The 27,107-nt window shown below is 46.8% G+C and overlaps 2 protein-coding genes across 7 annotated transcripts in view; both read right to left on the reverse strand.

Moving 5' to 3' along the window:
* Positions 1-940: 940 nt before the first annotated feature.
* Positions 941-14,523, reverse strand: LOC308569614 (uncharacterized protein). Of its 3 annotated transcripts, none has more exons than XM_081163752.1 (4): positions 14,425-14,523; positions 11,670-11,827; positions 8,197-8,323; positions 941-2,881 (listed from the first exon to the last, which is right to left on the reverse strand). In XM_081163752.1, the coding sequence occupies exons 2-4, from the start codon at positions 11,691-11,693 to the stop codon at positions 1,572-1,574; spliced, it is 1,461 nt and encodes a 486-aa protein (XP_081019878.1). In that variant the 5' UTR covers positions 11,694-11,827; positions 14,425-14,523; the 3' UTR covers positions 941-1,571. The 3 variants fall into 3 exon arrangements, with proteins under 3 accessions (XP_081019878.1, XP_081019879.1, XP_081019877.1); XM_081163753.1 differs by lacking the exon at positions 14,425-14,523 and adding an exon at positions 12,411-12,627; XM_081163751.1 differs by lacking the exons at positions 11,670-11,827; positions 14,425-14,523 and adding exons at positions 10,202-10,396; positions 11,158-11,635.
* A 940-nt stretch (positions 14,524-15,463) lies between these two features.
* The window catches only part of LOC308569687 (uncharacterized protein), a 30,121-nt gene continuing 18,477 nt past the window's right edge, over positions 15,464-27,107 (reverse strand). For 3 of the 4 annotated variants that reach the window (XM_081163918.1, XM_081163919.1, XM_081163921.1), the window contains 3 exons: positions 21,332-21,460; positions 17,667-17,786; positions 15,464-15,870 (listed from right to left, as the gene is read on the reverse strand). In XM_081163918.1, the coding sequence (XP_081020044.1) occupies positions 15,724-15,870; positions 17,667-17,786; positions 21,332-21,460 (396 nt within the window). In that variant the 3' untranslated portion in view covers positions 15,464-15,723. Of the gene's footprint in view, positions 15,871-17,666; positions 17,787-21,331; positions 21,461-26,619; positions 27,101-27,107 lie in introns of those variants that run through there. The other variant, XM_081163920.1, reaches the window with a different exon arrangement.

The following is a 27,107-nucleotide window of genomic DNA, read 5'->3' on the forward strand; positions in this document are numbered from 1 at the left end:
GCAAGTAGATAAATAGGTACCGCTCCAGTGGGAAGGTAAACGGTGTTTCTGTGCACTGCTCTGGTTCGCCAGAAGCGGCTTAGTCCTGCTGGCCACATGACCCGGAAGCTGTACGCCGGCTCCCTCGGCCAATAAAGCGGGATGAGCGCCGCAACCCCAGAGTCGGCCACGACTGGACCTAATGGTCAGGGGTCCCTTTACCTTTACTTTACTATGATATCAATGAACTTCAACAAAGGTATTAAAAGAGAGAGATAATTTTATGGCATTACTCCAAACAAAAGTGGTGTTCTGAGCCACCAAGCCTCAGAAATACACTTTTTCCAAAAGGTTTCCACAATTTCGGCTGCTAGTGTATGTGTAAATAAAACCGCATATCCCCAAGACAGCACAGTCTCGGCTGACTCTCCTTCCAAAGAGACCGGACGCTAAGTCAAAGTGCCTGGAACCCCTGGAATCCAGAACCACTCACGAGATTGGTGTGGCACCTAGCAATAAATCTGAAAGCAGCCCTGTTTAGGGAAGTTTTTAATGTTTGATCTTTTATTGTGTTTTTAATGTCCTGTTGGGGGCCACCCAGAGTGGCTGGGGAAACCCAGCCAGGTGGCCGGGGTTTAAATTAATAAATAATAATAATAATAATACTTCCTAAGCTGGAAAAGGAAGTTGCAAGAAAGGGGCGGGCCAAATGATCCAGGAGCAAACCCCCCTCCGGGGAAAGGTCCTGTTTGCAGCATTTGTCAACCTGGTACCTTCTAGATCCTTGGGACTACAACTCCCATCAGCCCCGGCAAGTGTGGCCAATGGTCAGGGATGATGTGATTTGTAGTCCACCAGGATCGGGGGGCCACTACGACTGCTATCCCCATATTTGGGGGAAAAGGCACATAAACTTATTCGTGGCGTACGGAACGTAGGTGGAGAAACATTTTCTCTCTCGTAATAGTAGAACTTGGAGCCGCCCAACGGAATTTATTTGGAGCAGGTTCAGGGCATGTGAAAGAACAGATTTCTTCATGTCACACCGAGTACATTTAGGGGAAAGGGGATGAGAGCAATTCATACAGCAAAGTGTATAGATTTTATTGCGGCTCCCAGACACATCTTGATGTAGGTTTATTCCCCCCGCCCCAAATCTACACGCCCTCTTTCAGCCAAGAAAAACCCACAAGGCCGTTTACAATAAGGGGGAAATGAAACCGACAATTAACTATTCATTTGGCAAATCCCATGCACAGCCCCGCCTCCCGCACACACAAAAACTCTCGACACAACTACAGTAGGATAAATGCAACCGCTTCCCAAGGCAAAGCGGTTGCTGCGGAAACGGAGGAAGGAGCCTCGTAGGGGGCACGGTATTTAGCAGCTAAAATCGCCCCTCCAGGTCTCGGGACTCTTCCTAATTCCCAACGCTACTCCCTGCCACCGGCTTTATACAGAATCCGAACGTCCTGGCACGGAGTGGGGGCAATTCGAGGGAACCCCCCGTGCGGCTGCATTTGCTGGGCCAAAAAGGCTGGCCCCCGTCGTGCGAGGGTCCTCTGGCGTTGTCCTTAGGGCACCGTCCACCTTCACTGGATGGAGAAGGCCACGTGGAATTTCTGGTGGCGGATGAGGTGGTTCTTGTGGACGAAGCTCTTCTCGCAGTCCCCGCAGGGGTAGGGCTTCTCCTCGAGGTGGATTTTCTGGTGCTCCCGGAGGTACATCTTTTCCCGGAAACTCCTCCCGCAGACCCAGCACATGAACGGCTTCTCTCCCGAGTGGATCCTCTGGTGGACCGTCAGGCTGCTCTTGCCCCGGAAGGTCTTGCCGCACTCCAGGCAGGGGAAGGGCTTCTCCCCCGTGTGGATCCTCTCGTGGTACGTGAGGGTCCTCTTGGCTCTGAACGTCTTCCCGCACTCCTGGCAAGAGAAGGGCTTTTCCCCGGTGTGGATTCTCTGATGATCCTTCAGGTACATCTTCTCCCGGAAGCTCCGCCCACATTCCCAGCAGATGAAGGGCTTCTCCCCGGAATGGATGTTCTGATGGACCGTCAGGCTGCTCTTGTCCCGGAAGGTCTTCCCGCACTCCTGGCACGGGTAGGGTTTCTCCCCCATGTGAATCCTCCGGTGGTACCGGAGGGTTTTCCGGTCCCGGAACATCTTCCCGCATTCCTCGCAAGGGAAGGGCTTCTCGCCGGTGTGGATTCTCTGATGGCTGACGAGGTTGCTCTTCTGGACGAAGGTCTTCCCGCACTCGTTGCAGACGTAGGGCTTGACCCCCGTGTGGATCCTCTGGTGCAGGGTGAAATGGCTCCGCGTACGGAAGCTCCTGCCGCAGTCCTCGCAGTGGTAGGGCCTCTCGCCCGCGTGGATTCTCTGATGGTCCCGAAGGTAATGCTTGTCCCGGAAGGATTTCCCGCACTCCTGGCAAACGCAGCGCTTCTCCCCCGTGTGGATCCTCTGGTGCACGATGAGCTTGCTCTTCTCCCGGAAGGATTTGCCGCAGACCTCGCAGGGGAAGGGCTTCTCCCCCGTGTGGATTCTCTGATGGACGCGAAGGTCGCTCTTGTCTCGGAAGGCTTTCCCGCACTCCTCGCACCCGTGGGGTTTGTCCCCCAGGTGGATGCTCCTCTGGTGCCGGTCGAGTTCCTTCCTGCCCCGGAAGCACTGCTCACACAGCGGGCAGGGATACGGGCTCCGCGCAGGGCTGGTGCCCCTTGGCAACGGTTGCTGCTCCGGCACGAAGGCTTCCTCCATCTCCGTTTGGCCCTCGAGGATACGGAGAGGCGAAGTCTCCGGAGACCCCATCGCAGGAGCTCTCTGCGGCTCGGCGGGGACATTTTCTTCGTCTGACGTGTTCCAGAACATTCCGCTCGAGGAAAGGAGGTAGAGGTCGTTTCCTGGGACATGGAAAGATTCACATAGCAAGAGGGTGAGCACGAGAACGGATTCAGTTGATGAGAACGGAGATTTGGGCAAAATATTGGGACAAACTTTCTGGTGGAAGGAGCTGTTTGACAGTGGAACCGACTCCCCCGGGAGGTATCGGACTCTGCTTCCTTGGAGGTTTTTAGACAATGGCCATCAGGGATTATTTAGCAGTGATTCTTACACTGCCACGGGTGGTGCTGTGAGTTAATCCACAGAACCTAGGACTTGCCGATCAGAAGGTCGGCAGTTCGAATCCCCGCGACAGGGTGAGCTCCCGTTGCTCAGTCCCAGCTCCTTCCAACCTAGCAGTTCAAAAGCACGTCAAAGTGCAAGTAGATAAATAGGTACCGCTCTGGCAGGAAGGTAAATGGCGTTTCCGTGCGCTGCTCTGGTTCGCCAGAAGCGGCTTAGTTATGCTAGCCACATGACCCGGAAGCTGTATGTCGGCTCCCTCGGCCAATAAAGCGAGATGAGCGCCACAACCCCAGAGTCGGCCACGACTGGACCTAATGGTCAGGGGTCCCTTTACCTTTACCTACACTGCAGGGGGTGGGCTTGATGATCCTTGGTAGTCCCTTCCACCGCTATGATTCTATGATTCTATCAGAGGCACAGGGAGCTTGCAGCAGAACAAGCCCAGATCTCTCTGAAATGGGAACCCTAAAATTGCAGAGTCGGGGGGTAATGTGGTCTAACCCCCCACAATGCAGGAATCACAGCTGAGGAATCCCTGAGAGGTGGCCAACCAAAGTCCAAGGAAGGAGAGTCCATCACCTTTCCCCGTCAAAAAGGTCTTGCCGTTCCCAGCCTCACGGGGTTGTTCCAAGATGGAACAAACAATAAAAGTCAGGTTTCTAAAAGGAGAGAAAGCGGGAGATCACGGGTTCTGCATGTAATCCCGGGTTCAAAGCTGACTGCAAGATCTCAGGTAGCCCGTGATTTGGACTTCCAATTACAGAAGATGTCAGAAACGCTACTGTTACGAGGTTGTCTGGGAAACCTATGTGAAGGGTCCGTCTCTGGGTCCAGTTTCCGAGATGCAAAGGGTGGCAATATGAGAAGAGGGGCTTTTTAGGGGTGGCTCCCGGCTTGTGTAATGCTCTCCCCAGGGAAGCACGGCTGGCACCACTGCTGCCTGCTTTTAGGCAAAAGCATTTTGTATTCAGCTAGGCTGAGGGTAGCTGGATACGCTCCTTCTTGAGGCAGGCTACAGGGCTGTTGTCTTCTACCTGGCCAGGTTCAAGGTGTGACTCTTAGTGCATAAAGCCCTGGACACCTTGGGACCAGTTTGCCTGCAAAATCGCCTTGCCCCACATGCAGAATTGGCACTGCCAAGGTGCCACAGAATACCCGCTCTGCCTTTGGAAGAAATCAGTCTTTTGGTGCAGCGACACTTTGGAACTCCCTGCCTACTGATAGCAGGCACCTTTGAGCCACTCTCTTTGGCACCTGCTAAAAACATTTTTCATTTAGACGAGCCTGTCCAGACATGCGGAATGTCAATTTACGTTTTTAATCCGCTTTCAGCTTGTTCCTGATTTTATCTTTTGAATGTTTTAAAGTGTTGCTTTTACTGATAGATTGTTTTATTCTCGTTGTGATGCATTTTGAGGTTGTTTGTTGTTTTTACAATCAAGTGGTGTTGAAACACAATAAATACCAACACACATATCTATATGTAGTATTTCTTATATTTATATACATAAATATATAAATATAAATATGTAGATAGATAGATGATAGATAGATATCTCCATATATAAAAATATATAGTTTTATATATTATATTATATTATATTATATTATATTATATTATATTATATTATATTATATTATATTATATTATATTATATTAAACATACACACACACATATATATATATACACATATGCTGAGCACTTTAGGCCTTGCTTGGTTGCTGTTTTTTATATTTGGTATCAACACTTCTTGTTATTCCTGTTTAAATCCTGTAAGTTGATTTGAGACACTTTGGTGCAAGAAAGTGAGAAATATAATCAATGGCAATCAATAATTCTGGCCCTGGTGATCCATATTCCTGGTCTGGCTCACCAAATGGCAAAAGCTCGGCCACATCTCTGCCAAAAGGTGGGGTTACAAAAGCATGGCTTCTCTCTCAGCGGAGCACCGTAAAGGGATCCTCCCCTGGCTAGGAAGAAGCGAGAGATATTCCCAGTAAACCAGCACCGACAAGTTACATTCCCAGGAGAACTGCAGCTGTGGAGCACGTTATGTCAGCTAATGCCAAAAGATTCTTTGCCAAAAGATCGCTGTGACTTGGACCACACCTTAAGAACAAGGTGGGCCCAGAGAGCAAACATCTTAGGAACATGATGTTCAGGTCTCTAACCGCAGGTGAAGAAACCGCGGTTCTTGGAAGGAGATTCCGACTAAACATCAGGGAGAAATTTCTGACGGCAAGAGCCGTTCAACAGTGGAAAGGTCTCCTTTAGAAGGAGGTGGGCTCTCCTTCCTTGGAGGTTTTTATGCAGAGGTTGGATGGCCACCTGCCTAGGACTCTCATACCTACGGGACCGCCTCTCCTGCTATGCCCCACCGAGTACCTCAAGGTCCATAAATAGCAACACCCTAGAGGTCCCGGGCCCTAAGGAAGTCAGATTAGCCTCAGTCAGAGCCAGGGCCTTCTCAGTGATGGCTCCAGCCTGGTGGAACACTTTGTCTCATGAGACCAGGGCCCTGCAGGATCTGATCTCTTTCCGCAGGGCCTGTAAGACAGAGTTGTTCCGCCTGGCCTTTGGCTTGGAATCAACTTGATCCCCTCTTTCCTTTTTCCTTTCTCCATCTTTGATGGAACTCCTATTTGGGGACTTCCTTGGCTTTTTTCTGGCCCACATAGGACCAGTCTGGATAGTTGGCCTTAGTCAAAATTTGATGTTTTCATCCCCAAAAGTTTTTGATTTGAGTTTCTACTGAAATGAGGCTGCATTTCAATGTTGTACTTGTTTTCAAGTTGTATTTTAATCAATTGTTTTTACCTGGTGTTAGCCACCCTGAGCCCAGTCTTGACTAGGGAGGGCGGGATATATAAAACAATATTATTATTATTATTTAGCTGAGATTCCGGCATTCCAGGGGGGCTGGGCTAGATGACCTTTGGGTCCCTTCCAACTCTACAATTCTATGATTCTATGCTCATCTGAAGCTGCTGCTAGGAGCTGTGGCCGAAGCAGATACTGGATTAAATTCCTCTTTCCCCCACTTTGCCCCCTCTCCATCCCAGTTGGCAAGTTCTGTCGGAAACTCAGAGGCAGCAATTTTGAGCACAAACCACTTTCAAAACAGAGTTGGACCTGAAAAATGCAGGCAGCTTCGAATAATAGAATTGCAGAGCTGGAAGAGGCAGGCAAGAGGCGGGAAAGCAAAGAGAAACACGATCCATGTCTCCCTTAATCAGGAAGAGAATTTTGGGAAGATTTCAAGGAGTTTAAGCCTAGGCCTTATTGCCACTACAGGCCCCTAAATGGCCAAAATGGGCAACCCAGGCAGACAGGCAGGGTATAAATGATAAAATTATTATTATTATTATTATTATTATTAGTCATTCTCTCTGTACCGGAAGACTTAGGAGTGGCTGTTGCATTACACCCCGAAACCCAGCACACGGGAAGTCACACAAATTGTATAATTGGCTTTATATCCGATATATATTTGGATGCGAATTGTAATTTGGCATTGGAAAAATGTGGCTGTTATTGGATTTTAATAATTGAAAATTAATATAAAATTATTTAACAAAACAAAGAGGAATGTTGTATATGAGCAGCAATGGGGGAGGCATTTATGGAAACTCAGAAATCCTTGACTTAAGGAGATTTTAAGGAATCATTGGATGGCCAGATGTCAGGGGTTCTTTCGCTGTGACTCCTGATTTTATGTATAGTGCTTAGATCTGAGCCTGCTGACCGGTTCATGTTAGGAAGTGGAGATGCTAAAGGGAGGGACATTTCACTGGGAGAAAGACCCTGGTGCTTGTTGGACTAATGTTGGATTCAGCCAAAATCCCAGAGACCCTCTCTTACCATCTTTGCTGCCATTAAAGTCCAGGCTCTGCAAGGCAGCCTCAGTGAAGAGCACATGCCCTCACAAGCTATATTGTCCCAAGCAGCTGGAGAAGCAAATATTATCGACTGCCTCTCATTTGTTGCTGGGGGCCTTTCTCATATGTTAACTATGTATACAGAAACAAATCAGCCTCCAGTTCTTTTTGGACTACAATTCCCATTGTGCTGGCTGGGGCTGATGGGATTTGTAGTCCCAGACGTCTGAAAGTCACCAGGTTGGAGCAAGCCGACACCGCCAAGATCAGAAGTGCCTTGACTCTGCCAAACGCTCCTGCTCATGATAATAAATGCTGGAAATGTAAGGAAAAAGAAGGAACTTTTTACCTTATGTGGTGGACATGCCCCAAGGTAAAAGTCTTCTGGGAAAGGATTTATAATGAACTGAAAAAAGTGTTGAAAAACACATTTATTAAGAAACCAGAAGCCCTTTTACTTGGTATAGTGGGGGGTGAAATCCCCAAAAAGGATGTTACTTTTTTCTGTCTGCCACAACAGCTGCGAGAATATTGCTAGCGAAGAATTGGAAGAAACAAGATTTACCAACTATCGAAGAATGGCAGATGAAGATGATAAGATGATGGACTATATGGAACTTGCCGAACTGACTGGGAGACTCCGAGACCAGAGAGAAGAGATGGTGGAAGAAGATTGGAAGAAGTTTAAAGAATATTTGAAAAAATATGTTAATATTTAAATCTTAGAATAGCTTTGGAAGTGGATTTAGGCTGTAGGGGTAGAAGTAGAAGATAGGGTATTTTAAAATAGTATTACTTGTAAGGGATAAAATATGAAGATTTTTATGGTAAAAGTAAGTGTGAAAAAAATATGGTTAAAAATTATGATATATGTAAACTGCTAAAGATGAGGTAAAATAAAAATCAGATAGGGGGGATTTGGGGAAGCCCAACTAACAATGTTTATAAAAAATAAGGATAAGACAAGAATTTGTTTGTATTGGTTTTTTTGTGTGTGTGTTGTTCAGTTGTATTATAAAATGAATAAAAAAATTGGGGGGGGAGGGACGTTTTAAATGCCTGATATCGTCTTATGCTTTTAGATTTGTGGGAAGCCGCCCAGAGTGGCTTCCAACAGATTATTTTTACCCATACAGAATGTCCCCCGTGTTCTGCCCCACAGATAAGAAGACCCAGGAACCCGCCGTGAAAGGGAAGAGGGGCATTTACCCAGAGAGATGAGCATTCTGTAGTTTTCCATCATCACCTCCCAGTGCAGCTCCCTTTGCCAGTCCTCCATCATCTCCCATTCTTCGGGGGAGAACGAGACGGCAACGTCCTCAAACGTCACCATGTCCTGCAAAGACAAAGGGGGTCAGAGCAGTTCCTGAATGGTCAAGCCACTCCTTGCCAGCAAACCTGCCAGCTAATTCCAAGCGTTTCCCCCCTGGTTCCGTTGATTAAAGAGAGAGCCGTATTTTCTGCATTTGTTCCAGGTAAACTTTCATCGCCCTGCTCTCCACACACCCTGACTGGCGGCATCTCCCAGGTGTATTCTGCAAAGTACCATTGATGCAGTAATAACAGTGTATTTGTGGGGATTCCTACGGTTCCGTCTGCACAACAGCCAGTTTCCTTAGTTGTTCTGCATTGCTGCTCCAACGCTGTTGCATTATTATTATTATTATTAGTAGTAGTAGTAATTAATTTTGTATAATAAATAATAATAAAAAATATTTTTTATTTATACCCCACTCTTCCCGGTTTAAAAACCGGGCTCAGGGCAGCTAACAGCAAATATAAAGCATTGATTAAAATGCGACTTAAAAACAGCATAAAATACAAGATAAAATGCAGCATCAATATCAATAAAATTCAAAAAATCAGGGGTCATTTTGGGGGAGGGGGGAACCCAGTCAGTAAACATCAAGTGATCGCCAGGCCTAACTGGCCAAGTTGGTCCTACTAGGGGCAGCAGGAGACCAGGGAATAATTTAAATGTGGGGTCCCGAAAGGGTTTCTTCATAGAAGAGGAAAGGGGGGAAAGGGATAGAGGATCAGGCTAATTCAAATTGAAGGCCAGGTGGAATAGCTCTGTCTTACAGGCCATGTGGAAGGAGATCAAGTCCTGCAGGGCCCTAGTCTTGTGGGACAGAGCATCCCACCAGGTCGGAGCCATCACTGAAAAGGCCCTGGCGCTGGTGGAGGATAGTCTGGCTTCTTTAGGGCCCTTCATCTGTAGATTTCAGGACATTGTTTCTGGCTGGAAGAACGCTCTGCTGGAACAAAACCAGGACTACTCCAGGGTGGTATTCCGCCAACCTTTATTCAGAGCAGATCCACTGAAATAAATAAATGTGCCAAAATTTAGCTTTGGTTCCTGCCTTTCAGAGGGTTAGATGACTAGATGAGCCTCAGGGTCTCTTCCAAGTCTACAAGTCCATTTCTCCCCTATTGGATTTGTCTTTATTTGCAGTTTGCATCAGCGATAAACAGTGATTCACACACAGCTGATTTCTTAAAACAATCCATCTGCCCAAAAATAATCCATCTGCTGTTGTTTTTTGTTTCTACACAGCCACCTGTCACAGATGCTTCAGTTGAGAGCCCTGCGTTGCAGGGGGTCAGACTAGATGACACTGAGGGTCCCTTCCACCTCTACCTTTCTATGATTCTAATCCCTCTCCCTGCCCAGAAGCACCAAATGTCTATTGAATCACATTTAACTTTTAAGCCATTTCAGTTTTTAAATGGAGGTTCCGCAAATCGCCTTGTCTTCTCAGAAGCCACGTTCCACCAGTGTTGCACAGGTAACAAAACCGTGTCAGGTTGATTAAAAAGCAGCGGTTTCCTTGTCCGTTTGACTCTCTCGTATGAGTCTAAGTTAGGTCCATGAATTTCAGTAAGTCTACTCAAAAATTGTTTGCATACCAGCCTCTGGAATATTTGTGGTGTGGACAATTTCAGGATTTCAGCAGAAAGGTCTGGAAACGAAGCAGTGTGTCTGTCCTGAAACCTTTGCAGGTGCAAATACTTCTGAAACAAGGGACCTGATACCATCAATGCACAATTATGATTTTCTTTTTCTCTGCTTCTTTCTGACAATGAGACCTTGTCTTGCTTTGCTCTGCTTCCTTATCTGCCCTGACAGGCAGGAAACGAAGAACTAAATCGTGATGTTCTTTCTGGGTTGCTGTTTTTTCATGCCTTACAGCTAAACAAATAAAATTTGTACCTGCCTAGGCCATCCTGTTGGTTGACCGACCAACCGAACCCAAAGAGCACTCATTAATGGCTGCTCATCACCCTGGGGGAAAGTGACAAGTGAGGTGCCGAAGGGCTCTGTCCTGGGCAAGTTGTTGCTTAACATCTTTATAAATGACTTGGATGAAGGAATTGAGGGGATGCTCGTCAAATTTGCAGATGACACCTGTCAGAGCTGCTTCCAGATCCTAGCTCACAGAGGATCACGCTAGCCAGCGATCATTAAGTAAAAGTCTTTATTGAATTACAGTTTCCATTCTCAAGCAGCTGCGTGCAACTCTACGTCTAGTGGCTAGATCGGCGAAGCTCCGTCTGAGTCTCCGCCCCTTGTGCACCAACTTAATATCCTAGCCCTGCTCCACCTTTTCCGCCTGACTGTTCTCCTCTGGGTCCCTCTGCCCCCCGGGGTCTCTTCCTTCCTGGATTCTTCTGACGCCGACCCCCCGGACCCCCCTGTCTCCTTGCGCCGGGCTTTAGGACCTGGCTCTCTTTCAGGGCTGCCTACTGCGTCACTTTCCTGTGCATTTGAACTTGGCGCGCGCGCCCAACCTTCCACTTTCCGTCTGACCGTTTCTTCGCTCCCCGATGGAGGTGTGGCCACTCCTGACTCATGCCCTCCCCCCTGTTGTGAGCTGCCAGCGATTGCTCCCTGGCTCCCTTCCTCTTCCCTGCTCTCTGGCGGTGACGCTGGTCCCGATTTCCAACTGCTCTCCTCTGAGTCCCCTCTGGCTCTATCTTCCTGGGGTGTCCCCCTAGACTCCCCCCTTGCCCTGGCCACTGGTGCTCCTTTCTGTGAATCTTCTGATTCACTGGAAAGGCTCGGAGATCTCGGGTCGTCGTCATCACTCATCTTTTCTTCTGCCTCCTCCCCTTCGCTCTCTGTTTCCTCCCTTGCTCTTGCCTCTGCTCCTGAACCCCTGACAACACCAAATTGGGTGGGGTAGCTAATGCCACAGAAGACAGAATCAGAATTCAAAATGACATTAACAGATTGGAGAACTGGGCCCAAACTAAAGAATGAATTTCAGTAGGGACAAAAGAAAAGTTCTGCACTTAGGCAGGAAGAACCAGATGCAGAGATACAGAATGGGGGACACCTGGCTTACTAGCAGTACATGTGGAAAGGATCCAGGGGTCTTAGTGAACCACAAGTTTAACATGAGTCAACAGTGAGATGCAGCAGCAAAAAAAGATAATGCTATTCTAGGCTGCATCAACAGAAGTCGAGTGTCCAGATCAACGGAAGGAATAGTGCTGCTCTGTTCTGCCTTGATCAAAACCACACCTGGAATATGGTGTCCAGTTCTGGGCATCACAATTTAAGAAGGAGGTTGACAAACTGGAAGTTGTGCAGAGGAGTAGCCACTTCTAAGGTTCTTACGTTTACTCAAGGGGGTGCCCCTCCAGGACGCTGCCAGGCCCCCACATCAGTTCCTCACCTGAATCACGATGTCTTCCGCCATGATGCTGGGTCCCTCTCAGGGCTGGGTCCGGGCAGAGGCGCGAAGCTGACCTGTCTCTGAAGGAGGCTCCGGACTCCCCCACTTTGCTCAGCAGCCAAAACTTGGGGAGCAGACTTCGGCGCAGGTTAACAGATCTGGGGGGGTCAAGAAAGAGGAATGAAGAAGCATCATAAGCAGCTGGGAAGGGAGAAGAGGAGGGGTTTTGGGGGGAGGGTTATATTTATTTAAATAATTTTATAAGCTATGTGACTTTGTTGCTCAATAATAATAATAATAAATAATAATAAAATTTTATTTACATCCCGCCCTCCCCAGCCGAAGCCAGGCTTAGAGCGGCTAACAACAATAAAAGTAACACAGCACTCAATTCTATTGTTGTTATTGTTATTATTATTAATTATCAATACTCTGGCAAGACTCAAGGCAGGTTATGTATGCAAACCTCTAAAAACATCGGGGGGGAGCATTTAAAAGCAAGTAAACTTTGTTAGAAGTAAAACAACAAGCATGTATAAACTCTATTGAAATCACACAGATAATATTTGCATGGCACCAGCCCAATCATAGGATTGTAGAGTTGGAAGGAAGCCAAGGGTCATCTAGTCCAACCCATCTTTCACCCCATGTGGAGCTCGAACCCACGACCCTGAGATTAAGAGACTGAACTATTAAAAGCAGTCGGTTCCCCAAGGCCGGTTGGAACAAGGAGGTCTTCACCTGCCGGCAGAAGGACCGCAAAGAGGGAGCCTGACAGTTCTTATTCTGCCTCCCCCAACCTGGTTCTGGCTGATGGGAGTTGTAGTCCGAAGCAGGTCATGCAAATCCAGGATAAATCATCCGAGAAAAATTCACCGAACTTGCTAAACTTTGCCTATCCGGTCGCAATGTCGAGAAGCTCCCCAGCTTCACACCAAACAGAGAAAGGGGTTAAATGAAACTGTAGACGTTGCAGGGGGGAAAAAGGTAATAATTGCAGGGACCCAACTTTCCTGCTCAACTGGCTGGCTTTCCTCTCCGACACCCTCCAGAACTTGGGAAGCTGCCTAATAGGAAGTCAAATCTCTTTGCCCAAATAGTCTCCTCTGTTTTCGGCTGGTGGGGGGCTCTCCAGGGGCTTGGCATGCAGAAAGTCCCAGGTCCAGTCCCTGAAAAAGATTTCCAGGGAGCGCTGGGAGAGAACCCCACCTGCAAACCCAGAGAGATGCTGCCAGCCAGTGCAGACAGCTCTGGGCTCAATGGACCCAACAGTCTTGCCGGCAGAAAGCGGCTTCCGTTGTTCCTATAGATTGCAGAAAGGGTCTTCTGCATCATTTGCTACCTGCTGCATCCTACCTGGAGACATCAGGGGCTGAATCCGGGAGACGAAGGGGGTGGGACCCAAACCGACAGATTCTCAACCGACAAACTCAACGTTAAGAGCCATTTGAAAGTGGAGAGGGCTCCCTCAGAAGGTGGCAGACTCTCCTGCCTTTTTAAACAGAGGTTGGACAGCCATCTGCCTGGGATTCTTTAGCTGTGGTTCCTGCGTCACAGCGGGTTGGGCTGGATGACCTCTGGGGGACCCCTAATTCTATGATTCCAAAGGCAGGAGCTGCAAGCTGTCTCCCTTGACTGCCCAGGTCGCTTGCTGCTCCTGACCTGGGCACACACGCAACCCCTTCCTTGAGGTCTGTCCATCCAGGGGGGGCACATCCCCATCTCCCCTCCTCCTGCACCAGTGGCCTCTTGCAAGCCCCAGAGGCCACAGAACCCTAGAATTGCAGAGTTGGCAGGGTCCCCCAAAGGTCCTCTAGCCCAACCCGCTGCAACACAGATGCTTCCAAAGCCCTGGCTCTGGGTGCAAAGGCTGGGACCGTTTCCCCCCACCCCAGCCTTTGATAGACTGAAATGGTTTCTTTCTCTACTTAGTCTGCTTCCCAAGTTTCCAGTGATTGTTATGGGGGGTGGAGTTTGTGGGGGGGGGGCTGTATGTGCAATATACTGCAGGTTGCTCTTCTGAAAACGTTAATATTTAGTGCATTATTTGACACACAGCCCTTGTGCAGCATAATGTATTTACGATTATGGCTATAAACCCTTGGAGACCTTTTTGCAACACAGGCAACTCACAACGTCTTGAAAATAAATGAGTGGCTATGGTACCAAATATGTGGGGCTCCTGCGATGAGCTGTGATTCCTGCACTGAATGGGGTCTGGGGGGTTGTTGTTGCTCTTTTGGACTATTTGGCCCTGAAGGGCAAGGAATCTCTCCCTCCCATCTCTGCATCCCCGAGATTCCATGAAATGATAAAATAATCCTGGTTCATAAAATAGTAGCAATAGACTGAAACGGGGCGGCAGCGAAGACGAATTCCTCGAAATGGCAAATGCCCTAGCAATGAATGCCAACGACAAAGGAGTAGGATAGTCTCTGAAATAATGAGGAATAATAAATAAAATAAAATCAATAAAATAGAAATAGACTAGAAACGGCGGCAGCGAAGACGAATTCCTCGAAATGGCAAATGCACCAGCAATAGAAATAATGAAGCGACAGGATAGCAGCTGCCACACCAGTTCTATGGAATAATAATGAATGCAATTAATAATAATAATAATAATAATAATAATATGCTCCATCTGTTCCAGTTGGGGAGGGGGCCCAGGATACTGGGGGGTCTTTCTTCCTCCCCTTCCCCTCCCCCTCCCCCTCCCTCCTCCCAGGCCCACCCCCGGACCCCCAAAACTCACCCTCCGGCCCCAGAGGCACCTCCAGCGTGGGCTCCCTTTGTTTTCTCCCAGCTCAATGCTTGGCAGTCCTCCCACGTCCTCTCTCTCCTCCTCTCTCTCTCTCTATGGTACCCTCCTCTTACGTCACTTCCTCTCTCGCCTCTCTAGGAAGCTGCCCTCTCTCATTTTAACCCTCAGAGCACCCCATCCCTGCAGGCACCAAGGGAAGGCTGGAGAGGTCCCCCCGGGGCGCCCTCTGCTGGGCTGCAGGGAGAGGGCAGCCTGCCTCAGCTGCCTCGGGCGGCAAAATGATGTGATCCTTTTTCATTCTTAATTTTTTTTTGGGGGGGGGGGGAATGTCGCAAAGTGGTTTGCACCATTCAGATGCACAAATAAGTTCAAAACCTACATTATGGGCTGCTTTTAAAATGAGGCTGCATTTTAAATTGCATTTTAACCTGCACTTTAAATTGGGTTTTTTTTTCCCCTATTATGTTTTTACTGTAATTTTGCTGGTGTTAGCCACCCTGAGCCCGGCTCTGGCCGGGGAGGGCGGGGTATAAATAAAATTTATTTATTTATTTATTTATTTATTTATTTATTTATTATTGAGAACCGGCACAGTACAACACTTTGAGCAGCAGTTTCTCAAACTTTTTCCTTTTTAATTTTTTTTTTTAATTGAAGTTTTCACAATACAGTAAAAGAAACAAACTCATTTCCAGGAAATAAAGGAAAGGGAAAAAACTAAAGAAAGAAGGAACAGATTGGAAAAGGTTTACTGAATATATGGGTGAAAGTTGTGTGTGTTTCAAAACGCCGGCAGCATTGAGATAAATTCAGCAGGGTAGATACATGGTCGTAATAACGGAATACTGGACGGTTTAGCTTGTGTAAATTATGCAGGGGTTTATGGTATGTAAACTGAACTACGGAAAGAGAAGAAGGGAAGTCATTGATTTCAGACTGTTTAAATGAATATTCCAAAATGTAAAATAGAAAAAAATAATAAAAATGATATATAAAAAAAGAAAGAAAGCAGCAAAACAGAATTCACAGGTGGCAAATACTTTTTATTTTATTTTTATGGATTCCAGAGAAGGAGAGCAACTTGAGAGCAAGCGGATCCCAGTTGCAGGATTCTCCAAGGCTTTTTCAAGACTTCTCTCATTCTTATTCTGCAGAAAAGAATCCAGAGACGGTTAAGAAGGGGAGCACATTGCCCACGAAAACAACGTTGCTCACGTAACATCCACAATTACTTCATCGCCAGTGACAGATGATCTTCAGGTTGCTTGGAAATGTTGCATGTCCTTCTTTTTAACCTTTTCTTTTCATTTGCGGCAACCATTCATTGGCCCTTTGCTGTTCACCGTCCTCTGTAACGTTGTGATGGCTCAACGGCACCTCCAGAGAATCGGAGTCCCTACTCTTCTGGCTGCTTCTTGGCTTCTTGCTGGAGTCGCCCTGTGCCAGAAGACAGGAAGGCATGAGAAAATTTATTTATTACTTACATATTTAGAACACTTTGTTCCCTGCTCTCCAGCCAGAAAGGCTCCCAGAGTGACTTATGTACAATCAAAACAACACAATCCTTACTTTCAGGCTCACAATCTGGAAAAAAAACAACAACATGGCATGCAAGGGGAAAGGAACTTGGAGGGAAGAGGAAAATAAAAATCACAACACAGGCAGCAACAGTTGTTCCTCTATCTATTGATCTATTCATTAAAAAGGTTACAGAAGATTCTGCAAAATACGGTGCTATCTGATGGCAATATGCATAATCCATATACAATTATAGACCCCTGTTGAATGAAAACAAACATAAAATAAAACCAAGGTAAATAAACCACAGGCATTGAAGGCAGTGACTGGAGCTATTTATGGTTAAACAAGACAGGGTTACAAAACATGGACCCTATTATACCAAGGGAAAGTACTGAAGGTATTCAAATGCCCTAAATCACTCTATCAATCACTCCATCTATGTGGCGCTTAAAGGTATATAATGAAGGAGCCAGACGAACCTCCCTGGGGAGAACATTCCCCAAATGGGGAGCCACTGCAGAAAAGGCCCTGCTCTTGTGTTGCCACCCTCCGAACCTCTCATGGAAGAGACACAGGAAGGAGGGTCTCAGAAGGTGATCTCACGATCTGGGTAGGTTCATACGGAAAGAGGCGGACCTTGAGGTATTGGGATCCTGAGCCCTTTAAGGCTTTATAGGTCAAAACCAGGACTTTGAATTGGGCCCAGAAACTAATTGGCAGCCAGTGCAGTCGGACCAGGATCGGTGCAAGATGCTCAACCCACCTCAGACCCCCCAAGTTCCCCTATTTTCCAGGGACATTCCTGATTTAGAGAAGCCGTCCTGGTTTCTGATTTGATCTCGGAATGTACCGCTTGTCCTTAGGACGTCCCTATTTTCATTGGAGAAATGTTGGAGGGTTTGGAGTTATCCGACCCCCGAGGTGTCAGAAGGCAATCCTATATAGGGAAGGTTTTAAAAAAAATGTTTAATGTTTTATTATTTATGTTGGAAGCCACCCAGGGTGGCTGGGGCAACCTAGTAAGATGTGTAGGGTATAAATAGTAATATTATAATTATGGAATGGGACGTCCCTATTTTCACCGCAGAAATGTTGGAGGTTGTGCCTCCTTGCCCAAGTCAGCAATCTAGCCGCCAAATTCTTCACCAGCTGAGGTTTCCAAACCATCTTCTGAGGCAGCCCTTCATATAATATGTTGCCGTAATCCAGGGCTGGATTGAGGTTTGATGAGGTCCTCACCTACTGAAAGTAATGGGGCCCTTTCTATGTCCAGCTGTCCTTTGTCAACAGCAAAATGTTTTTTTTTTTGTGTGTTGAATATATGATATTTGGCCATTTATGGACCTAATAGGTATCTCAAGCCATTTGCACATGTTGCCTTGCAACCAGTCCATGCAGAATGTAGGCATCCTATATATAGAAAGGAGCAAACCAGTGATATTTTAGGGAGCAGGCAAGCAGGCGGGGCCCATGACTTACATCATAAGAGTCTACACAACACACAAACACTGTTGCTGTATGTAGGTTTTATTTTATTTGCTTTTTAGCTTATATTTTGGAAATGTACATCCAGGTTGTTTTTTTCCTTTAATTTTTTTTGGGGGGCCCCCAAGAGAGTGGGGCCCTAAACTATACTTTGTTTAGTTTATACGTAAATCCGGCACTGCCGTAATCTAACCTAGGGCTTAACGGAGCATAGACAACAGGATTACCTCTCTGCTTCCTGCACGGCTGGGTAACAGAGTCCCGTCGCACCCCCAGCAAAGGTCCCTGTTTCTGCTCGCTCTTCTCTCCTGGCGGACCTTTTCTCCTCTCTCTTTTTCTGAAGCGCTCTGTGAGGGAGGAAAGGGGAGTGCAGAGTTGGAAATGCTGGCGGAGGAACTGGGGGGGGGTGTACCATCATGGCCGCCCCCATGGGACACCTGCCGGGCGCACCCCCACCTTGCCAGGCACCATGCCCCTGCAGGCGGCACGCCACACCCCCAGGACGCACACCACAACCCCACGGATGGCATGCCATGCCCCCCAGGATGCCCATCACGCCCCCAGGACGCACACCACGCCCCCACTTACGGCATGCCACACCCTTGGGGCCCATGACTTACATCATAGGAGCCTACACAACACAAAACACTGTTGCTGGATGTAGATTTTATTTCATTTGCTTTTATCTTATATTTTGGACGCGAGTGGCGCTGTGGGTTAAACCATTGAACCTAGGACTTGCCAATCAGAAGGTTGGCGGTTCGAATCCCCATAACGGGGTGAGCTCCCATTGCTCGGTCCCAGCTCCTGCCCACCTAGCAGTTCGAAAGCACGTCAAAGTGCAAGTAGATAAATAGGTACCACTCCGGTGGGAAGGTAAACGGCGTTTCCGTGCACTGCTCTGGTTTCGCCAGAAGCGGCTTAGTCATGCTGGCCATATGACCCAGAAGCTGTACGCCGCCTCCCTCGGCCAGTAAAGTGAGATGAGCGCCGTAACCCCAGAGTCGGCCATGACTGGACCTAACGGTCAGGGGTCCCTTTACCTTTTTACCTCTATTTTGAAAACCCAAAGGAGCTCCCGGTGCTTAAAACCCTAAATTAATTATTCCCCAAATTTTGGGAATTACAGGGAGAGAACTGCCTAAGCTGTATAGAAACTTATTCATGTACGAGAGACGAATGGCTGATGAAGATTGTGGACTACGACAAAAGGGCAAAATTGACGGGGGAAATCAGAAACCAGGAAGAGAAGAATTTTAAGAAAGAATGGGAAAAATTTGTAATGTATTTAAGAGAACACTGTAAAGAACTAAAAACTTTGGCAGGATTTGAGTAATGCTTGTAATGTACAAAAAAAAAACACTTTGGTAAAAATTGATTATTTTTCTTTTTTTAAAAAGAGAGAAAATAAGGTAAGCTGGGGGAGGGGAGAATGATAATGGTAACCGTCGAAGGATTCAGGGAATCTTAAATGATGATGTGGGTGTTTAATGTTTGAATTTCAATTTGTTATGTAAAATTTAATAAAAATATATTTTAATAAAAAAAGAAACTTATTCATGTATGCGACTACAGCTGCAAGAATGTTACTTGCCCCAAAATGGAAAGAAGTCGCAGCAAATGAAGAATGGATACAAAAACTTATGGAATAATTAGATATGGCGAAACGTACCAGAAGAATAAGACAAAATCAAGATAATTTTATATATATATATAAAATAATGGAGATGATTTGTTGAATATTTACGAATAAATTGCAAACAGATAAAAACATTGGCAGGATTATTGTAACAACCTGAAGTTTTATAAGAGTATATATTTAAAGAAGATGAACGAATGAGCAAATTAAGTTAATTTGGATATGCAGAAGGTATTAAAAACAAATTTAAGGAACCGCAGAAAGAGGGGGAAGGAAGTTGAGTTTTGAAACGTCGAAATGATTGCAAGATGAGCGAAATGTACAAAATGAGTGAAATGTAGGAACTTGAAAAGTAGAAATAAATAAACAAAAATATTGTCATCAAAAAATTAAAATGAAATAGTCCTGTATACTAAGAGAGCACCTCCGCAATTACAGACCAGTAGGTTATGGTTCTATGGCTCCATAGTTTGTGAAACTGAGTTGAGGGGCTTGTGTGACTCAGCTGAGGAATTTACTAGCTAAGGCAGGAGATGGAAGATTATGAGTCTGCAAAACTCGCAGTCTCCGTCCCTGTCTCTCTCCAGGAATCTTCCTTGGCTCCAGCTTCAGAGGGAGACAAAACGTGTTTTGGAGCCTGTCCGATAGGAAGGATTGCAAGTGGACTCTGGCCGCATTGTGGCCGCGATCCCTGGGCTCATCTGTTCCGTGGAGCAGAATGAGGAGTCCTTAGACTGCCTGGCCGTCCTGGATTACCAAGAGGACATTCCCTCCTGGAGCCTCATTAAGCCCCGAGAGGACAGAGTGTCCCGGGGGGTCCGGGGGGGGCTGCCCTGTCTGAGCATCTCGGCACGGAGAGGGCAGGTGCCGCGCATGCAGAAGGCCACAGACTTCCTGGTTGGCAGAAAAGGCGGGCGAGAGGCAAAAGGATAGAATTTTGCAAAATTAGGCCTGGGAGAAGACATATAAAGACTGGAAAGGAATGTGGAAAATGACTGTTGTTAAAGAACCCCTGAAATTATGACATGTCCAGGCTTTGTTGGACTTATTGAACAAAAGACTTTGTTCCAGTACTCAGGAGTGGATCCCAGGCCAAGACCGACTGCCAGACCAGCCAGCTCCTACACAAGGAAGAAACCTCCGATAAAGAAGACTGGCAAAATAAACTACGGAACTATGCAGGACAGATTAGTTAACTTGAAACCCAAGAAAGAAAAAATAAAAAAATTCCTTCCAGTAGCACCTTAAAGACCAACTAAGTTAGTTCTTGGTATGAGCTTTCGTGTCCATGCACACTTCTTCAGATATCTGAAGAAGTATCTGAAGAAGTGTGCATGCACACGAAAGCTCATACCAAGAACTAACTTAGTTGGTCTTTAAGGTGCTACTGGAAGGAATTTTTTTATTTTGACTATGGCAGACCAACACGGCTACCTATCTGTAACTGGAACCAAGAAAGAAAGAAGACTTTTAATTTTTAAAAAGGGACAAATGTTTAGTGCATATTGTTTAAACTTTGTGTGTTGATTTTTCCATTAGTATAACTTTTAAAAGTCGCTTGTAATAAGATGAAGTTTAAAAGTGAAATATTGAGAGTATAAGGATTTAAGGATGTGCGTGAACGAATATTAAGTAATGAAAGCAAGAGAGGGAAGGGATGTCAATCCAAATTATGGTTTAAAAATTTGCTGATGATGCTTTTGTTTTTATTTTTGGAAGCTTAATAAAATATTATTTTAGAAAAAGAAGTTTGCAAAGTTATGCGTTACATGGAGGATGGAAGTGGGTAGAGTCTCCTGTAACACTAGAACTTGGAATGAAGCTGAAGGCTGGAAGATTCGGCGCAGGTGAAAGAAAGTGCTTCTTTGCACCATGCGTAGTTAAGCTGTGGAACTCCCCGACACAGGAAGTAGTGATGGCCAAAATGGCTTTAAAAGAGGACTGGAGGAGGAGGAGGGGGCTATTGATGGCTACGAGCCACAGCTGGAGGAAGCAATGTTTCTGAAGCCCAGCAGCCCCAGGAGGGAAAAGTGCTCTCCTGCTCAGATCCTGCGTGAGGGTTTCTCATAAGGGGATCCAGGTGGGTCTTGATATGTTCTCGTGCCAAACCCCAACATCCCCAGGTAGGGCTCAGAGAGACCCAAACCCCAAACCCTGGAGAGCAAATGCTGCCAGTCAGTGGGCACCGCATGGACCACCGCTCTGACTCAGGGTGAGACATCTTTGACGCCACACAACAGCCCAGACACTCACCAAGTTCGTCATGAGGCCTCTGCTGAGGGCGGAGAGGCTGCCGGTTCGGTAAGCGGTCATTCTGCTTCTCTGGCGCTGGGTCGTCCTGGGAATCCGCAGCGCCTCCAGGTCCCTCTTCCCGGGGTCGTCCTGCAAGGTCAACAGCAAATGGCAGTGATATTGGAGAGTCTCCAATTAGGATTTCAGCATCAGTGGGTCTGGAGGGCCTGAGAACCTAAGGAAAACCTGGCTGCTGGATCAGGGTCCCCATCCTGTTCTTGCACCCCGTTCTCTCAGCGGGCAGCCCGATGTCTTGGGGGAAAGCTTCCCCACTCAGTGCTAGATTTAAAGGTAAAGATAAAGGGACCCCTGACCGTTAGGTCCAGTCGTGGCTGACTCGGGTTGCGGCGCTCATCTCGCTTTATTGGCCAAGGGAGCTGGTGTACAGCTTCCGGGTCATGTGGCCAGCAGGACTAAGCTGCTTCTGGCGAACCAGAGCAGCGCACGGAAACCCCGTTTACCTTCCCGGCGGAGTGGTACCTATTTATCTACTTGCACTGGTGTGCCTTCGAACTGCTAGGTTGGCAGAAACAGGGACCGAGCAATGGGAGCTCACCCCGTCGCGGGGATTCAAACTGCTGACCTTCTGATCGGCAAGTCCTAGGCTCTGTGGTTTAACCCACAGCGCCACCTGCGCTGGATTTTCATATAAGCTAAACAAGCTATAGCTTAGGGCCAGGGCCGTCTTACCCATAGGCGTAGAGTTGCGGGGCACCTGGGCGCCAGGCTCTGAGGGGCTACCTTTCATAGCATCCTAGAGTTGGAAGAGACCACCAGGGCCATCGAGTCCAACCCCCTGCCAAGCAGGAAACACCATCAGAGCACTCCTGACATATGGTTGTCAAGCCTCTGCTTAAAGACCTCCAAAGTAGGAGACTCCACCACACTCCTTGGCAGCAAATTCCACTGTCAAACAGCTCTTACTGTCAGGAAGTTCTTCCTAATGTTTAGGTGGAATCTTCTTTCTTGTAGTTTGGATCCATTGCTCCGTGTCCGCTTCTCCGGAGCAGCAGAAAACAACCTTTCTCCCTCCTCTATGTGACATCCTTTTATATATTTGAACATGGCTATCATATCACCCCTTAACCTCCTCTTCTCCAGGCTAAACACACCTTTGAAGGTGACCTGGAAACTGCAACTAATCCAAAATGCGGCAGCTAGACTGGTCACTGGGAGTGGCCGCCAAGACCATAAAACACCAGTCCTGAAAGGCCAACATTGGCTCCCAGTACGTTTTTGAGTGAAATTCAAAGTGCTGGTGCTGACCTTTAAAGCCCCAAACGGCCTCAGCCCAGTAGACCTGAAGGAGCGTCTCCACCCCCATCGTTCTGCCCGGACGCTGAGGTCCAGCGCCAAGGGTCTTCTGGTGGTTCCCTCACTGCAAGAAGTGAGGTTATAGGGAACCAGGCAGAGGGCCTTTTCGGTGGTGGCGCCTGCCCTGTGGAACGCCCTCCCACCAGATGTCAAGGAAATAAACAACTTTCTGACTTTTAGAAGATATCTGAAGGCAGCCTTGCTTAGGGAAGTTTTTAATGTGTGACCTTTTAATGTATTGTTAATCTTTGTTGGAAGCCGCCCAGAGTGGCTGGGGAAACTCAGCCAGATGGGCGGGTTACAAATAATAAATTGTTGTTGTTGTTGTTGTTGTTGTTGTTGTTGTTGTTGTTGTTGTTGTTGTTGTTGTTGTTGTTAAGTGTTGAGGGAACTGTCAGAATAGGATACCAAGGGGGGAAAGACCAGAGAGGTTCCACTGTGCAGGTGTAAATCTTTGCACACATGGGAACAAGCTGGTTGGCTACAACTCTCCATGTTGAAGGTGCCACCAGAGTCCTCTGCAAAGTCCCACAAAACTGTGTGTGTGCTAACTTTGTGAAGAGCTCGGAAGATGGCAAGCGTATTTCATGACATTCTTGTTGTCCTAACAAATATACCAACCAGGGCCGGATTGAGGTTTGATGTGGCCCTCAGCTCCTGAAGGTAATGGGGCCCTTTCTATGTCCAGCTGTCCTTTGTCAACCACAAATTGTCACTGTTTTTTGTGTTGAATATATGCTAGATGGTAATTTATGGACCTCATAGGTATATGGCCTTTGGTTTGGGCTCAGTCTTATGTTTCCCTCCCCTTATGGTTTTGACTTTAAAAATGAGGCTGCATTTTAAATTGTTTTTTTCCCCTTTTCCTTTTCCTTTTCTTATTATGTTTTTATTGAAATTTTATTGGTGTTAGCCGCCCTGAGCCCGGCTCTGGCCGGGGAGGGTGGGGTATAAATAAAATTATTATTATTATTAAAGCCATTTGCACATGCAGAATGTAGGCACCCTATATATAGAAAGGAGCAAACTAGGGATATTTTAGGGAGCAGGATATTGTTGAACTGAAATGCAATTAAGAAGTAGTATATTAATAGTGAAATAATTATTAAGCTCTAACTTGAAAGGATTTTTTATTCATAACAAACTTAATAATGCAAACACATTGGCATTTGGCAAGAAGAAAAGTTCCTTTAGAAACACAATTTACAAAGACTCATCATCTTGTCTCTAGAAATTTGCTATAACATGAAATAATAATAGTAAATGAATGATATTTGAGGGAGCAGGCTAGCAGGTGGGGCCCATTCCTTACATCATAGGAGCCTACACAACAGAAAACACTGTTGCTGTAGGTAGGTTTTATTTTATTTGCTTTTTATCTTATTTTTTTGGAAATGTACATCCAGTTTTTTCTTCCTTTAAATTTCTTGGGGGCCCTCAAGAGAGTGGGGCCCGAAGCTATAGCTTGTTTAGCTTATACGTAAATCCGGCACTGGTACCAACCCGATATGGATCTTGGAGAACCAAAACCAGGTGCTTTCCAGTGTACGCCAAACGCAAGATCTTGCCTTATGCTGAATTGGATCCCTAGGGCATCTAACTCAGTCGTGTCTGGGGGTCTACACTGAGCAGCAGTGACTCCCAAGGGTTTCAGACAGACAGGAGAGGTCAAGGTCTGATCCTGACCCCTTCTGCATGCAAAGGAGGTGCTCTGGCATTGAGTCACAGCTGCCTCATGATTCCACGTCCCTTCCAGTTCTGAAATCTCCACTTCAAATTGTAGCTCCTTAACAGCTGAGGACTGGAATAAATGTTGAAGATATTCCCCCCCACCCCACCCCCCACATTACATATTACCTCTAAAAATACTACGGTATGTCAGACGGCCTCGTAATACCTAATGATCCCAAACATCTCATACCCTCCAACACTTCTCTGATGATAAATAGGGCTTTCCTGTATAATAATAATAATAATATAGTGGACGCTCGGGTTGTGAACGTGATCCATGTGGGAAGCACGTTCGCAACCCGCAGCGTTCGCAACCTGCAGCACTGCGTCTGCGCACGCGTGGGTTGTGATTAGGTGCTTCTGCGCATGCGCAAGCGCCGAAACCCGGAAGTAACCTGTTCTGGTACTTCTAGTTCAGCGCGTTGTGCAACCCGAAATCGCACAACCCAAAGTGTCTGTAACCCGAGCTATGACTGTAATAATAATAATAATAATAATATTTGTACCCCGCTCATCTGACTCGGTTGCCCCAGCCACTCTGGGCTGCTTCCAACATATATAAAAACATAATAAAACCTTAAAAGGTTTCCCTATACAGGGCTGCTTTCAGGTGTCTTCTAAAGGTTATATAATTATGTATATCCTTGGCTCAGGGGTCACATAACTCCATACCCACTAACATTTCGCTGATGAAAATAGGGATGTCCTCAGGAATAGCAGGACATTCCTGGATCATATCAAAAACAGGGACAGCTTCTCTAAATCCGGGCTTGTCCCCGGGAAATAGGGACACTTGGAGGGTCTAACATCCCCCTGCTTCGTATCAAACCAGAAACTCCACAAGCGCGTTTCAACTCCAAGAACTGCAACCAGCTTTCTTCATAAGCTATGAGACGGGGAAAGAGGTCTGTGGAACCACCAGAGACATGAAAAAACCCTTTCACCCTACAGAGTACCAACCTCTGCCTCTGGAAGAGCATTGGGGCTCTCTGCTCCATATCCCCCGTCGGAAAAAGCCACAAGAGCGAAGGTGGCAGCTAAGCTCCAGGATAGCCAGGGCCGCATCTCCGAGGGTCCTGCGAAGGGGGTCCCTGCGGGATGCTTGCCCCGACTCCTCTTGCTGCTTTATGTCCCCCGTCCCGCCGTAGCAGTCAGGAGAGGTTGAGTCACGGAGGCGGCGCCAGTTGTTAAACATTAGTAAATCCAGCAGAGAGAAATCCCGATTGCTGCTCCGCTGGGGTTTTTCCACTTGACCCCACACCTGGGCCAGGTGATGGGGTAGGGAAACATGGGAGCAGGGGGGTGAGTAGGGGGCTGAAAGGGTTAGAGGCGGTGGACGTGCCTTCTTTTCAGGAACCAAACAACCCCCTGTGTTGCAAAGAGAATGTCAGCAATGTCTAGGCAACGCGATGACCATGTACATGCGCAATATGTGCAGTGACTACATTATCACATGTTAAATAAGTTGGAGTTCTTGTTATTAAATATACCAAGAAAAAAGCACACCAGGAACTCTTATCTCTAATTCTGTAACGAATTATTGTGTTATACATATCTTTATGAGTTTGAGTTTGTAATCTCTATTTGAGTTTGTAATCCTTATCTCTATGTGGGACAAGAAGCTACATTTAGAACTGGATATGGAACAACTGATTGGTTCCAAATTGGGAAAGGAGTACGGCAAGGCTGTATATTGTCTCCCTGCTTATTTAACTTATATGCAGAATTCATCATGCAAAAGGCTGGGCTGGATGAATCCCAAGCCGGAATTAAGATTGCTGGAAGAAATATCAACAACCTCAGATATGCAGATGACACAACCTTGATGGCAGAAAGTGAGGAGGAATTAAAGAACCTTTTAAAGAGGGTGAAAGAGGAGAGCGCAAAATATGGTCTGAAGCTCAACATCAAAAAAACGAAGATCATGGCCACTGGGCCCATCACCTCCTGGCAAACAGAAGGGGAAGAAATGGAGGCAGTGAGAGATTTTACTTTCTTGGGAATGGATTAATCTGTTTTGCATTCCTTTCTATGGGAAAGCGCACTTTGGTTTTGGAACGCTTTGGAACGGACTTCTGGAACGGATTAAGTTTGTAAACCAAGATACCATCGTATGCTGTGAATCCCCTCACCCCGGCATGTTCCCAAATTCCAGAATCCTCCTCCCCAGCTGCTATTCTGTTTTTTTAAAGAAATAAAAATACTGAAATTATTGATTATTTATTGCATGTTTTGTTAATTAATTAATAGACTTCTTACATGTCAAAATGTCTTCCAAGCAGCTTACAAGGTTACAATCGGTGATAACACATAATTTGAAAGGCACACTAAAATACTTCCAGCAACATGTTTAGCTGCGATTCCTGTATGGCAGGGGGTTGGACTAGATGACCCTTGGTGTCCCCTCCAGGTCTGTTCTTCAGCGTCCAGCGAGGACTCTGCGCCCTGGGTGGGGGCTCAGGCTTTGGGAGGCAGAGTATCTTCCTCGCTGGAATCTCCCTCGGACTCCGAGTGGCTCCCGATCCAAGTCTCGTTTTTGCTCCCCTGGGCAGGCGGAGCCACGATCATCAGCCCCGAGTAGCAGCCCCGGCAGACGGCCCGGGCACCCGAGCGCTGCTTCCCCCTGGCCCGCGCTGAGGCAGCCCCCCTGGCGGACCTCTTCGTCCTGAGCTTGAACAACAGCTCCTGCAGG

This window comes from Podarcis bocagei, assembly GCF_964188305.1.
Source record: "Podarcis bocagei genome assembly, chromosome: 12".
Lineage (NCBI taxonomy): Eukaryota > Metazoa > Chordata > Lepidosauria > Squamata > Lacertidae > Podarcis > Podarcis bocagei.